We start from the raw sequence: 15,629 nt of genomic DNA on the forward strand, positions 1-15,629 counted from the left end.
TCTTAAAGCAAATTTGTTTTCACGGGCGGAAGGACGAGCAGCGTATAGGAAATAATACCGTATAGTAAAGAAGTAAAATTTTGAATTATACGAATACCGCCTTAAAAGTCTCCGAGGTTCTTCAACAAAGGTATAATAGGGTAATTGCCACCAGTTCCGATATGTTAGGGAAAAAAAATTCAAATCCAAGCTTTTCAAACTGACTATTAAAAGAAAATCGAGAAAAAACATTGTTATAATCACAAAGCAAACACATCTTAGGGCGGGTACAACAATGTCTATTAAGTGTCGTGAGGGAAGAATAAAGGAATACCGGTCTTTGTCTGATTGTAAGTGATAAAAATGATTCGATGATACGCAGCGAATGATACAGACCTTAGACGTAGGTGGCACGTTCGGCAGTATTCCTTGGGCAAGTCGTTCCGCCGGGGTCCGAGGGTTCGAAAGTCGTTCCTGTGACCGCCAACCGAGGTAAGGTTGCCGGTGATTGAACGACGACCTCGCAGAACTCGCTGGAGAACTGCCCGCACTGTTCAGCAAACTTGTGCTCCATCGTGAAAATACCGGCGGCGTCGGACTTGGACTCAAAAGTGGGCCTGTTCGACAGAAAATAAGATGCCTTTGTAGTTCAATTCAAAATCTTTTCCGGAATCAACATTTTTTTCGAGGATAGTTCACACTTTTATAGTTAGGTATAATTTGGACCTTCGGACGAATTTAACCCTCGATCACAATCCGTCGTGACGGACTAACGAAGATGAACACTCAAATGCGCATACGGCAAATCATGTGAGTTCATTGGTAGATTTAAATGATTTGCGCAGATTTTTTCGTCTGCTTGTCAGGTTCACAAACTGTTGTGAGTCTTGACCAGATGCTAGCTGTCGGAATTAGCCGGCGTCTCGAGGTTACGTTGCGTTGAGAATTCGAGGTAGTCAAAATCTGTCGGATCGGTATTTAACTCACAATCAACGTAACATCGAAAATCTTGTGCGTATTAACAGTTTCCGCCGCGGTTTAATTAGACAGAGTTGGTCAGCCTGTCAGAACAGACGACAAACTTGGCGCACGCGCAGTTGGTGGTTTAGGTGCCTGAGACTCACCTGAGACTCTCACGTTATCATGTACGGTATATGCTTAGCATCGTTTAAACAATTAGATGACGTGGCTTCGATTTTTACATGCCTGCGTGTATCTAGAATGGAATAGTTTCGTGGGTTTAATGCAATATAGTTGGAGTGGAAAGAACTGGGTCAGGGTTAATTAAATTAATTAATCTAGCCCAATAAAGTTATGAGGTATTTCCTATATCTGAGTTTCGCACACGCGTCGTTGCAACCAACGAAATATACAGCAGCGTTATAAAACTAGTTCGCGACGCGATTACCGCAGTCAGGCAAGCGGATTTGATCGTGAGACGGGCAAATAGGATCAGATGACAAATGCGTAATCTATATCGGTCTGCATCGTAAGATCTTGATTTATCATTTCAAAGCGTGTAATAAACTTTGATTTCAAAACTATAATACACGTCTGAAAATATTAGAACATTGTTAACGGTTGAAAATGTTCAGGAATTTAATGTTAGAACAGATAACGGAAATATATGACCCGTGATCATTGCAAATCTCCGTGTAGTAAAGTTTATTGCAGTTAGATTCACTTTGAATTCCCAATAGAAAGAAAACGGGTATTTCATTAAACCTGAGAAAGGGAGACCTGCACAGGCGTTTCTCTCTTTACACAAAAAGAATACTTCAGAAGTCAATGTATTACGTTCGAGCAGCTGCGCCATTTCTTATATGATAAGCAGCTTCACCCGAATGAAATGACGGAATTTACAAGCAGATCTCCTATTATTGTCTGTAACGAGTTATCTTCAAAGTGAAATAGTCAACATACTTAATCGAGAATTTCATCTGGACCGAGGAGCTGAGTCTGAATTGAATCGTCGTTGAAATTAGAGAAAGGCGAATCCTGATCCTTCAAAGTTAGTCTGTAATACAGTCCATACTTTGCAGCGAGAAATTGTTAATCCTTGTACAAGTACGAATATGCTGCAGAGAGCGAGTTGAAAGTTAGGTAACAGCGTAGCTCTGATAGTCGCCCCTCCGTTTGCCGGGATCGTGTAAGGCTCTTGTAACATTCCAAGGATATTTGAAATTCAAGAGGACCTCGCAGGATTAAAAGCGTCGCGAAGATGAAGTCAGTCGAGCTGAGCCGACATCTGAGGATGAAAAATAGGCCGACTATTGTCCTGTGTTGTCAAGAGTAAAGGGACCTATGAAAGGATGGTCAAATAAGAGTCGATTTCGAGACATTCGAACAACATCTTGAACTCCGAGTGTAGAAGTGAAGACTCTGAATTTCATCGACTTTCACATGCTCGATGATTACAACTTGAAAGAGATGAAACCGTAACTTGAACCTTTACAAATGATCGTACGAGTAGCAACGCGTCATGAGGGTTGACGAAATTTCACGAATTAATCGTCACTTCTTATCTCTTCAAATTTGCAACTGGAATATCATATCACCAAGAAATTTCTACCCAACCGAAAAAGCATTTTCTGACAAAAATCCGATGGTGCAGAAACGGTCAAAGGACCGTAATCGTCCGCTTTTCCGCTGAGCAGCTCACGATTGTAATCTTCGATCTTTGGCGCTTGTCTGATCTCTTTGTGCTTTACGTTGGCTCATCTTACATACAGTAAGCGCCACCCCTTACCACTCGTGAAGGCAACCAAAAATAAGGAACGCGAGATAAAGTTCAAAGCAAACCTTGTTTCAAGATTGGCTAGGTACGTTATACACTTTGCTGTTGCTGGAGTCTATTTATAGAACCTTGCAGGCCATGAATGCGTCGCCTGCATCTCACACGCTTATTCTTGATACCCAATAAAGTAACGTTTGCACCAAGTTTTTCATCTGCTCGACAATTATTATTGCAGCATTTAACGAATAAGAAATTTAACGCGGAACAAAAACAGCCGAGCAAACAAATTGGAACGCGGTCTTATCCGGCAGTTTGTTTCGGAGGATTAAATGTAACCACATTATTTTGCCAATTCGCAAGACATTTACCAAAGAACTGTGCATGACCCGGAATAATCACGATCAATTTCGCGACAGAATTAACGATTGAGAAATACGAAAAGATAAAGAGTTTATTCGAAGCTATCGCATATTTTTTGTTATACAAGTTGTGAATTGGGGCTGATCGACATTAAGACCCCGAGTCTTATCCGATGTTTTCGATCGCAAATTCGGAGCGCAAATGAAACGATGATAAAAATCCGTATCATGTCACATTCTAAAAATACGAATCTATAGTTGACTCGAACAAGGTTGTTCGGTATACGTTCGGTATTCGTTGAGAAAACAAGAATATTATGCTGCATGATTTACTGACATCTATATGTAGCTGTTTCAATGATCATCGCCGTTCCGTGTCACGAGTGATTTTTAAGAATTTACTGTTCAGAAATAGAATAAAGAGGAGAAAAAAACTAAATCCATAATACAGCATTCACGTTACAAATTGGCTGTATAAAGTTCTGTCGAGAGTTTAACATTACAATAATTGCTCATTAACCGAGAAAAGAATTAGCCTCAATTTGAATTGCGTAAAGTGCCTTGAATAATTCCGCTTATAATTATAACGTGCAGATAAGCCTTCTGCGTAAATTATCCGCGAGGTTTATATCTCCCAACGCAGTAGTAAAAAAAAAAAAAAAAAAATATGACATCGAATGAAACGAAAGGAAAAAATACTCACCGGGTGGTGGTTTGTTCGAAGAGGACAGGGAGGACAAGGAGGTAGTTTTCGATCCAAGAGTGCGCCATCCGCCATGTTGCGAGGCGTCCGAATGCCTCTTCAGCCGGAAACCGTCGCGAGCTGCGGGCGAGTTCTTGTACCATTCAGGGACGTTGAGCCTCTGCAATGACCGCTGTACTCGAAGTTCGTGTTCGCTAGGCACGCGTTCTCCGACCTTCTGCAACTCGTTCTCTGGCGGCTGGAACAAAAACGATACCTTTATTCGTATAACGTACATACAGGTATGCCGGTTGAGTCGAGCTTGGCGGCAAAACTCGTTAACGTCACTTGTTATATACCGACTATTCAGTGTTCAGTTTGGTTTATTAGCCGGTCTCTGATCGATGACCCGAGGCTCGGTACCCGATGCATCGTGTCAATGTACGCACATACATACGACTTCTTGTCTATCTTGGCGTTTTTTTTTATCAACCGCAAAACTGGTGCGTGTAAACTGGCGGTATCTAGAGGTAAAAACTCGGCAGTTTGCGCGAAAGGTTTCGTGATAAGGATAAAATACCAGGGAGAACTGCAGTAGTCGTGCTGATTTTAAACAAAAGAAAATGAGAAACAAGCAAAAATCTTTACAGAATTCTGATAACATTGGGATTCAAGCTGTGCAACACGTCGTATTGCGTCAGAAAAGAAGAGGTAGTGAAGTGCGGTTGAACATTTAAGAGGGTGACGATGTAGTCAGTCAGAGCAACCTGAAGTTGCGGTCTATCAAGTTTGATCGAAGATTCGAATGGTCATCGATACCGAGTACAAAAATTAAAAAACAGGTCATTAGGCTGAAGTTCACTATTCTATGCTCACCGGGTCTCAATGACACCTCAAGTACCAATTATTGAGTCTTGGTATCAGTGACGATTCGAGTTTTCGATCAAACTTGATCGATCGGAACAGGTCGCTTATATTGGCTGTTACTGAAGAGCCTGTGTATCGTAGACTCGAAAAAGTCGCAGCTCAAAGTAAAATTCTTATAGACGCAATGCCACACACAATTATCAAGAAAATTTTATGTTTTGCGCAACAATAATTTCAGAAAATGGATTCTTGCAATCGAATTATATCAGCGATGGCAGGGATGTACAATATTTTTGGAAAATTTCTCGCAAAATAAAAAAGAAAATTTTTCACATATTTTCGTTCGGTATTTTACATTTGGTAGAATTGCGCCCTTTCCGGCATTATTACGTATCACTGCTACGTATGAGACTCTGAAGATAGTAAAAATGAATGACATTTTACTCGGTAACATGCGAGGTGAGTAATTTCGTGCACCTCTGTATATGATCTACGGTATTCGATCAACGATAAATCCTTATGAAAATACATCGTCAAACTGCGTAAGATGATAATTTCGCAGAGGAAAAATCCCAACTCCTAGCGGTCAAAGATGATCGATGGTTTCGAGAATCACGTTTCCGAGGTCTGGTAGTATTAAATTTAAATTTGAATGAGAAGATCGCGGATTATGTACTCCGGGTTCGCTTGCCACAGCGTGAGTTTGACTATATCATGAGGAATCCGTTCTCGAGGACGGTGATAAAATCGTGTTTAGCAGCAGCCCGAAGCTTTTAACCTTGATCGAGCTTTTAATATAAATTGGATTCGTTCTCCTCTCGAACCTTACCGTAGAAAAGCTTCTAGCTGCTGAGGAATGTCATATTGAATTACGATAACAAAGGTACAGCCATACCGATAGTTCGATAACTTCTTACAAAATATTCACCTCGTTATCGATGCAGGTACAAATATCTAAACAATATACAATACGCTTGCGTCTGTTCCATATAAATATGCGACATACTGCCATCAAAATTTTAATGTAATACGAAATTCAATTAAAGGGAATAGACCATTATAGAAAATAATAAATTTTCAATAACTCCCGCTATTTACCCTGAAAATATACCTGTCTAATACACCTTTATATATAGATATAAAAAAGAAAAGGATTTTGGACGAGGTCAAGTCCATCTGCAGAGAATGAAAAATTTAAAAGGTACATTGTAGGCATCCAGAGGATTTCGGATCCGAAATGCTTGCGGTGGGTTCTGAATTTAGCGCGAGTATTTACTTTACGCGTAGTTGTATACGCGTTCGGTTGTTTTTACTTTCCGCAGACGGTAGGCAGCTGCAAAAATATAACAAGAGCGTTATGTACCTATAGTTTTTTTTTTTTTTTCTCACTTTATTGCGCTTTTCCTTTATAAATTTGCGAATATTCTTTTATTCTCCTTCGTCCCCTTCATATTTGCAACATTGCGTACACGTCTTACTTACGAGCTAAAATTATAGGACATATATACAAGGTATATAATTCATTCCGAAACTACAATCCATCGCGAATCGTAGAGCAAGTACACAAGACGAGATAAATCTTTAAAAATTATTGCCATGCATATACATATATAAAGATGTATTAAAATGAGCACCAAGTACGTGCAAAGATTTCGCGGTGAGCGGTCACCGCCGACTTTCGAATAAGAACAGGCAAAAACGATTGAGAAATAAAAGAAGGTAGGACAAAAAAATATTACAGACTGATATGCAGTCGTTGCGAAATTTCGGGTGCTGACACGTGTTATATATATATATAACTTGGCCGAAAAACTTTCACATTGACGATAATAATAGTAATAATAACAGTACGTAATCAGAGAAAGAAATCGAGCCCATTGTTCTATATTTACTAGTATTATATGTCAGAGGTAGGTTAAAAAATTGACAAGCATAAGAAGAGTGAGAGTAATTGGAGGGGGGTTTTTGAAGAGGCGATGCTCGGTGTTTGAATCCACAAGCGTGTCTTTACTTTGTACGTAATTTAATTTTTATACGTATAGCAGGACCACCGACTGTAGGAATAATATTATAAAACCGGTCGGTAATTGTGTGTTTGAAATAATTCCAAGTTTATGCTTAGATAAAAAAAAAAATCGCATCAAATTACCTTTTTTCACCGCAAGTACGAACTGGCAGTTTAAAAGTCTCGTAGCATTTTTTACCGCGTTATCTGGCTGACGGAGAAAGTAGAATGAAAAATAGCGTTGAAAAGCTAGCGTTTCGTTTTAAGACGAGAATTGAAGGGGCACATTAGTTGGAGAGGAAGCTAAACTCGAGCATGGTTAAACGCTACTTCACTCTTGGAATCTTCAAGTATGCGGTATAACGGACAGGCCGCGCCGAGGTAAACGGTGACTGCTCTAAAGGTGAGAAGTACCGAGAAATCTGCCCTCTTTTCGTTCCATCTGAATTTACACCAAACGGCTTGTCGGAATAAAATTATCGTAGGAAAGATATGCCATCGAAAGCTAACGCGTACTTTTGTTGTTTTTTTTTATCGCATTAAGCCATGTTGATTTATTGTCACTTTTGAAAGAAATTAATACGACCCGTTTTAAATGTACAAGTATGTGTAGGGGAAAATTTGGGCAGTAGATCATTTTCTTTTTACGCAGGAAAGACTTGGTTGAAATACATATATCAATGCGTAAAGAACGTATTCGAATTTGGATAAAGGATGAATGCTCCGGTCGGTTTGATTTAAAGGTTAAAATAAGAGAAAATCAGTTTAAAAAATATCAAGGAATATTATTTACTCAAGTAACAATAAACGAGAATAAAATGATATCCCCGCTATGTAATAGAAAAGGATTTCAACGAACTCAGATATCACAAGCTGTGATGTGAACAATTTGAGAAAAAGTATTACAGCCGGAAAATGTTCAAAATGATTGAATCGAAATCTGCTTGCTAACCAGATCACAGCAAATTTCCTGAAAAACGTTAAAGAAATTTTACATTATGATATTGTTATAAGGCACGATTGTAATTGTCGACGAACATCCGCTGCACGGTAACGGACAATAATTTCTTTTAATCCACTCAAAAAGTAGCTGTTAGAAATTTTTCAGACTCTGGAGATTTCTATGGCGATTGAAATGAGCCTAAAATCAACCGAGTACAACAATTCAACCAAAATAGTACGTAAAAAAGTATTTTCACGTTAATTTTCGTATCTTCAAAAATAAGGGTGAAAGTAACGAAAGAACATATAATTCAGAGCGAAAACCTCAAAGTTTCAAGTAATAAAAAAAATATTAAATTCGCACAGTTTACGTACCGGTTTTTTTGTCACACATTACTTTAGTAACAGTTAATCTAACTTTCTAGAGAAATTTTCAATTTTCACTTATTGTACAACTGTTGAAAAATTACGACCGAATATCGACAAAATTACAGGTTGAGGATCCCTGTTAAAAGCGGCCGATTCGGCGCTGTCGTCAATTTCGCGCACGGCAAAAATGACACGGAGACGGAGACGAGAGTAAATTCACCCACTGTACAAGTGTCACGTATTATGCGGATGTGGCAATTATGAAGAGTAATATCAACGAGGTTACAATCAGCGTCGACGTGTTCCTAGCATTCCTCAAGGTTAACAAAGTTGCGGTAGGCCTCACCTTCGCCGTTACGAATTTCCGTTCGCCTGTTGCCAAGAGGAAGTAGACCGAGTAGTCTACGGAATTTACGGCCGCCTCCGAGGGTTCCATTTTCCCTTCGACCGAAAAAAAATTATACCTACAGGCACGAGAATGCAGACGAGTTCACACAAGATATTTGACTTTAGTTTAGGCTTTTGCGTTATCTTATGTATATAGGATAAAATTCACGCCGTGATTTCAACCGAAAGTAACGTCTACCGTTAGAAATTATTTACACTGTGGCACGTCGTCATGACGGCGCAATTTCATCTTCGGTTGTTTCATCGGCTGGTGATACCGTCGAAGATAAAATTTCGAACCGTATTCCGATCGAATGGGTAAACTTTTCAAACAAAAAACGAAAAAAACAGAATCCAGAATTTTAACGGTTAGATTCGTGATAATCGGGTGTTTTCTCGTGAATAGAGAATCTCGTAAGCTTAAAAATGAACGCAAGTTGTTCATTTTAACGCAAAAATTACGATTAAACCCTCAGAGGGAAGAGAAGTCGGCCTTTTGGTTAAAGTGATGTATGCGAGTAAAGAAAATTGAACGTAACAAACTTCGCAAGCCACCTGTGAGTGTCATATAATACACTCAGCGTGTACAACGAACACACCTCACTAGCTGGCATAGCGTAAGCAGAGATTTCGCTCGAGTTGCAAACGTAGTCGGAGACCTGAGAGGTCGTAACGTGTTGCAGGTATTACGTCAAGTTTCTTCAACGCATATTTTCGGTCCCCCGTGTTCTACGAGTCGAGGTTGAAGGAAGAAAAGAGGTGAAGAAAAAAATGATAAAAACCAAGAGAGAAAAAAAGAAAGATCGAAATAAAACGATCATCTCAGATATAAGATATAATTATTTCATCTTCTGTACGAACACACGTCGGCGAATATTTATTCGCTGTTCAAAACGTGTGTACGAGCAGATGAATCGGAATGACTTTGTTGTTTCTAACATTTTTCGACCCGCTGAATTGAGATAGCTGTGCAGGCATATACGACGAAAGTAAACTCGGCGGGTTTATCATCCGAATAAATTACGCGCCGCAATTTACTTAGGCAACAAATCCTCGACGGAATCACGACGATAAAGAAACACTATCTAACATTTGTTAGAATTTCAATCGTATAAGCCCGACCCGAGAAATAATTTCAGCGAGATTTGCGATTGACAAAGCACGGTTGGATGAAACGTAAAGAGACCGTATAACCTTGTTCAGAAGCAAAATTTAATATCGGGTGAATTTTGAAATGGATTTTCTGATTTATTCAATATTTCGGACGAGCGAAGGTAATGAATGAATGAAGGGAACCGATGTTGTTTCGATGGAAACGTTCAACATGTTATACCGGGTTTTGTCTTTCAACGTATGTATTAAATACAGGTTTAACCTTGGACGACGATACAACAAATGCAAATTCATGTTACGTGGATAGGTATTATATACACGCTACTTTGAAACATATACTATCTTTCCGGATATCCAATTACTGATTATTTTCCAAAGTCGCATTCGCATTATAATATATGTGAATAATATAACTCCTTCGCATACTGTTCGCTTCATAAATGTCCATAATCCACAATAATTATATTATCATACTATAAAATTTTCACACCGCTATGATCAAATTCTTTAAAAAATCCTTGGGTCAGCCATTTTCGCGAGGGGGAAATAACTCGATGTATTGATGTGTCGATAGATTTGTGAATTAACTATGATTCACCGGAATTAATGAGAGTCGAGTGAATTAATTAGAAATAACCGAACGAATGTAAAATAACAGAATTAATGAAAATTAACTGTATTATTAAAAATCAATTGAAATAATGAGAGTTAATTGAGAAATAACTGAATTACGGAAATTTAATTTAAGTTGATTTGAATTGGTTATTTGAATCGTCCAAGAATTATTTCGTTTGGGGAGAAAAAATGAATCTTGATTAAAAAAAAAATAATTCCAACTAACAGGGAATAAAAAAGAATGAGTTAGAATTTTTTAAAACTCACTTGAATCAAAGTGAATTGTCAATAAATACCAAGAAAAAAAATTATTATTAATGAATTTTAACGAATTAAGTTGCCTTAAGGAAATTTATCCAAATTAAAAAAATTAATTCAAATAAAAAAATTATTGCTTCCCTCAAACCTCGAGTATATGGCTACGAAAATCGATCTTATTCAAGACTGTTCGCATTTTGCCTTAAAATGGTGTATCTAATTTCGGCAAATTCCTGGACCCTTATCGCACGCCAAGAGCAAAAGCTTGTACGCATATATATAAAGGAGTCTGAATCCGACTTGGGACATTCAATTATACCTTTACAATAGCTATATTTTATCTTGGCAACTCGGCTTTCATATCACCGAGGTTATAGTATTTCCGAGTATACAAGGCACGCAATTTATTCCGTAAAGAACATACAGAGTTATTTACAATTACGACTGTTGGACAACTCGCGCCGTTGAGCTTTGTTTCTCGATCGCGTTGCTTCGCGATGTTCCAGTCATTCCTACACCCATGACCCCGCCCACTCTGCAGCAATTCATTCTCAAACTGTTGGATTTGCCGGGAAATGAAGAAACGGAGTTAGCCAAACGCGCGTTTTCAGTCACGCTACCATGTCTCAGGGTAATTCCAGGGTATTCATACTACGCGCCGGTTGATCATACCAACGTCGTACTCCTGCATTATTCAAAAAGGCACGAACCTATTCCGAAGAGGATCTATGAATTAAAACTGTACCTACCTATGTAGCTATCGAACGAAACGAAATGAATTTTCACTTACCCAGTGTTTTCTGATACCTCGATAAACGATTGATTCCAACGAAAGATGACCACTTTTTACCGAGTTTCATTACCGAACCGAATGCGAAGGAACCCGATAAAAGAACAATGTATGTAGGATGTTACATACGTGACTGAAAGATTGAACGGCTTTCCCTTCCTCGCGTGTACAATGTATACGTGCATAGGTCTGCTAAACCTGCATGTTCAACTTGTAACTCACACGGGTTGTGACATGTTGGACTTGAGGATGTTTTTGGAGTCGCTCAGCCCCGGCGGTCCCCTCATCGTTGATATTCTGTTCGCAGTTGATCGTGAGAGGTAGTTGAAGTGATGTTATAATCGTGCAGGGAAATATAGCGGGCGTTTGCAAGGCACAGAGTGCAACAATCGTGCGAATATCATGTAATTCACGCGCGGTGTCGAGAAGATCAACGTTTCTGACATAATCATGTTTTTGAAGTACTTGAGACCAGTATCGTTATTTAAGCACTGACGCACTGGTGTTGTACGAAGTTCAGAGGAGATACAGAAAAGCATGAAATTGTTTAGGTTCAATAAAATGGTGACATGTATTATATAGTCGGTTAAGAGCAAGGACATTCTATCTCTGACATGTCAGTGCATTCGTTCAATAGACAACATTAATCATCTTATATTTATTGCAGTACCGTTTACTTTCCACTCTGTGAATGAATACATTTATCCTCGATAAATTCATTTCATACGTACAATAAGCGTGCTAATGCTTTTGGACTCTTCGTTACATGCATAGGTTAGTAACGGAAAATCTATCGTTGATACATTGCCTTGTTATACATGGTAAAATACATGACCTACACAACGAAATGATCAATCGGTTGAAGATTTGCAATTAAATAAAAATTTCCATTAAGATGCATATAAATAAGACCATCTGTCATACCGGGCGAAGAATAACGAAGTACAGCTAGGTATACAATATACATATAGCAAATTTGACGTTATTCGATCTTCTCCTATTTCACCGTAAACATCGGCATACCTACCACAAGCGAGTTTTGTGCGTGATGAATTCACTTACGTCATACGTACATCGAATATCTGACGTAACCTTACCCAGGAGACGCGCCGTTATTAATGTCGTTTTATTGTTACATATTCCTCGGGCGGTTGTAGATACTATTTTCCAATCAAAAGTTACGGCGCACCGTCATGTACATGGCAGCGAGTAATCCGACTATGTAACTTATTCCGAACAATTTCATCTCCGATAGCAGCACTTTCTCAGACGGATTGAAAGTGAGTTAACTGTGCTTCGGAATGGGACTCCTTATCCTAATTATCTTTTCGAATAATTCGCTTACTGTTCCCAAGTAACAAACTGGTTGGCCAAATGGGACCCGGACGAACTGTTTTACTACTTACACTGGAAAATGCTGAGCCAATGTGATCCGACAATGGGAAACACTCTACAGTACGTTAGGGAATACTCCACAGTATATCCAGTGAATAAAACATGTTTGTTCATGCGCTGGGGGTATTTCTCAAGGCGTTCGTTCACCGGTGCTTTTACCCTAAACATACCGCGATATGGACTCTGAAACAGCCGGTAATCATACAATTCGTTCCTACACATTTACATAAGAAGGATATACAGGTATACGTACAAGGCAATGTTACTAATAACTCTTACTTTTACTTTCTGTTTCAGTTTCGTCGTTCGCGATGATACAGCGAGTATACTTATGTCGCGTTATAATTACCTATCGCATGCTCGTACTAGCCTAGTTTTTGGCCAACGTAACTTTCGGTTATACGTTTTACCTACACAGCTTTTGCGGTAATTTTGTTAGGTTCACACCGCGGCATTCCCCATGTCTGACTCATGCGTCTCTGTGTAGAGATATGCGTTCACTCGCTATTATTAGGGTGCTTGTATGTTTTGCGAGAAAACATTGGAACAAACATCGGTTCGCTGCAAACAGTGACCGCTGACTCATTCTGGTCATTCGATGCCCATCGGCAATATCTTTCCCGTATCATTATCACATCGATGAAATTGCCGTATGCAATTCCAATGAAAAAACGATGACGACGTGTCGTAATGAAAACTCGCGCGCGTTCAAAAGCGTGTAATTAATCATTCGGGAAGACCGAGAAGAGGCGGATGAAATTCGCCCTATAAACTCTTTGCAAGAGTCTGCAATAACTTGGCGAAGGCTTATTAACGTTAACAAGACGCCGAGCCCACCCACCAGCAATCTGCTTATCAGATCCGTCCGCCCATGAGAAGGAAATACGCCGATCGTGGCTTATCTAACTTATAAATTTCCCCATGGTTGGTTGACTGGCTCTTCACTGCAGGATGGATCTACTCAGTTGATATTACAAAAACGAATTGATCCTTTCCGCTATAATCTGCACATGTATGTACATGTATGTATCAGATAATAAGCTCAGCAATGACCGTTACGGACCCGTTTGGTTCCTTTCCACCGGCATTGCATGGTATTCGAGTCAATTAGCTAATTGCTCGACTGCTCCGATCGATCCTGAGAAGCGCGGTGATAGATTGATGAAAACAAAACCAAGAAACAGGAAAGATAAACGAGGCGAGTGGAAAGTAACCTGATAAATTTTCGCTCTCGTCACTCTTCAGATTTTATTATTCTCTGATTATAGGTTCATACAATATACTCAGAGATGAATCGACTGTGCAGCAGCTGTTGCAGCTGGCCTGAATTATGTAGACGCATGTTAAACTTGAAGTAAAAGAAAAAAACATTCATTAAATATTATTTATCCAGTAGTACGTGACGTCCATCGGGTATGCTAGAATGACGTCATACAAAGGGAACGCGCATCATTATGCAACGCACAGCTAATCCGCCTGGTGTGACACCATTAGACTTTGCCTGTGCCGATACGTGATATTGCCTGGCATCGCCACTGTTCGACCATATTGTTGTACTACACGCACGGAGATATTTTAAGTGCCTTTTTTGTTTGCAAGTACCTTAAGTCTTTTCATTTAAGGTAGTCCGGAAATCGATGTTGGATCCTAATACCATCGGTAGGATTGTAACTGATACAATATTGGAGAGAAGACAATTTTCGAACACTTTTTCGAACGCTCCGAAAATTTGGAAATTTGCGATGCAGTGTATATACTTCGCGGAGTTGAAAATCAGCGACTACGATGTTGATGACGTTGATTTAACTTAAAAACTTGTCATTTATTACACGGATGATGAATCGAGGATTTGTTTGTTAACAAAGAACTGCTTTGCCTAGTTTGTCGAAGGATTCCAACCTTGGCAGTACACCTTGTCTTCACTAGTATAGCTAAAACAAAATGGGAATCACATTATTGATGATACAACACTGAGTGATATCGCTGTGTCGAGTCATAGATACTAGATGATACATTTTCTATACCAGACAAGTTCATTCGAACGAAGCACGAAGAAATCGAATTACAGCTGATGGGCCATGTGACGTCTCGTATATTGTACACATTGCGCATCAATTCACTCCACATGATTGCTGCAGTGTACCCAGTGTACACTCAAACATCAACAAAACGTATTACGGTAACGCCAGCGCTTTGCGATTACTCAAACATGACTTAAACCCCATTAAAGATACGTTTAAAACAGAAAATCGTCCGCTTCTGTACGATTTGTCATAGGATTTAATGACCCTCCGCAAAGGAAACAAGTTCAGAGTTCAAATTCGGATAGTTTGTGCATCGACAACTTCGGGAGCTTTGAAAAAAAAAAAAAAAAAATTAGCTAATGTCAGAACATCTCAATTCAACCTCGATATCCTTGGGATAGAACAAAAACTCCTGACCAACGAAAAATTTCATGATTCTCTGGAGTAATTGTATGACGACTGGGAAACCTGAATGGCTCGTACAACTGTTCGTAATTTGGAAGCACCGGGTAGGTATACGATATCGTTGTGTATAAACCGAGAAACGTGGGCACGGCTGTCATCCGCCACTGCAGCATACCCTTTGTTTTCTTTCAAAGTCCCGTTACCCTAAACTTCGTTAGTATCGATACGTTGGATGAAAGTTAATTAGGAATAAACACGTTCCGACGAGGATCGATTCCCGCAGTATATTTTAGTTTACAGAGTAGCGAGATCAGAGTTTATACTGTTTAGATTAGACGGAATGGGACGGTTACTAGGAACAATTTAGCCTTGCTCGATGTTGTTAGTTAAATGTAACCTCCTACTCCTCGCACAGATATTTACTCGGTGGAATGCTTCGGCGTGTCGTATCGTATGCTGCGCGAGTATTGTTTTTGTATAACAGTCGATGAGAACAGAAAATACCTTTATTTTACTACAACTGTATAAGTATAATGTATTTTCACGAACGGCTGATCCGTGCGTTCAAAATTTTCGACATCTCATTTCTGCTATCGAGAAAAGATGACTGCGATATATTTCCTGCGTAAGCTGTCGACGTATGATGTAGGAATCTGCCGTTGCACGTACGTTCGATAATGCGAAGAATTGATCGAGTCGAAT

General features: G+C 39.3%; 1 protein-coding gene across 6 annotated transcripts in view; it reads right to left on the reverse strand.

Moving 5' to 3' along the window:
- The window catches only part of LOC107219882, an 83,543-nt gene that overhangs the window by 22,906 nt on the left and 45,008 nt on the right, over positions 1-15,629 (reverse strand). For all 6 annotated transcript variants that reach the window (XM_015658229.2, XM_046734719.1, XM_046734720.1 and 3 more), the window contains exons 6-7: positions 3,779-4,016; positions 376-596 (exon numbers count right to left, since the gene is read on the reverse strand). In XM_015658229.2, the coding sequence (XP_015513715.2) occupies positions 376-596; positions 3,779-4,016 (459 nt within the window). The remainder of the gene's footprint in view (positions 1-375; positions 597-3,778; positions 4,017-15,629) is intronic.

Source organism: Neodiprion lecontei, chromosome 3 (genome assembly GCF_021901455.1).
Source record: "Neodiprion lecontei isolate iyNeoLeco1 chromosome 3, iyNeoLeco1.1, whole genome shotgun sequence".
Taxonomy (NCBI): Eukaryota; Metazoa; Arthropoda; class Insecta; order Hymenoptera; family Diprionidae; genus Neodiprion; species Neodiprion lecontei.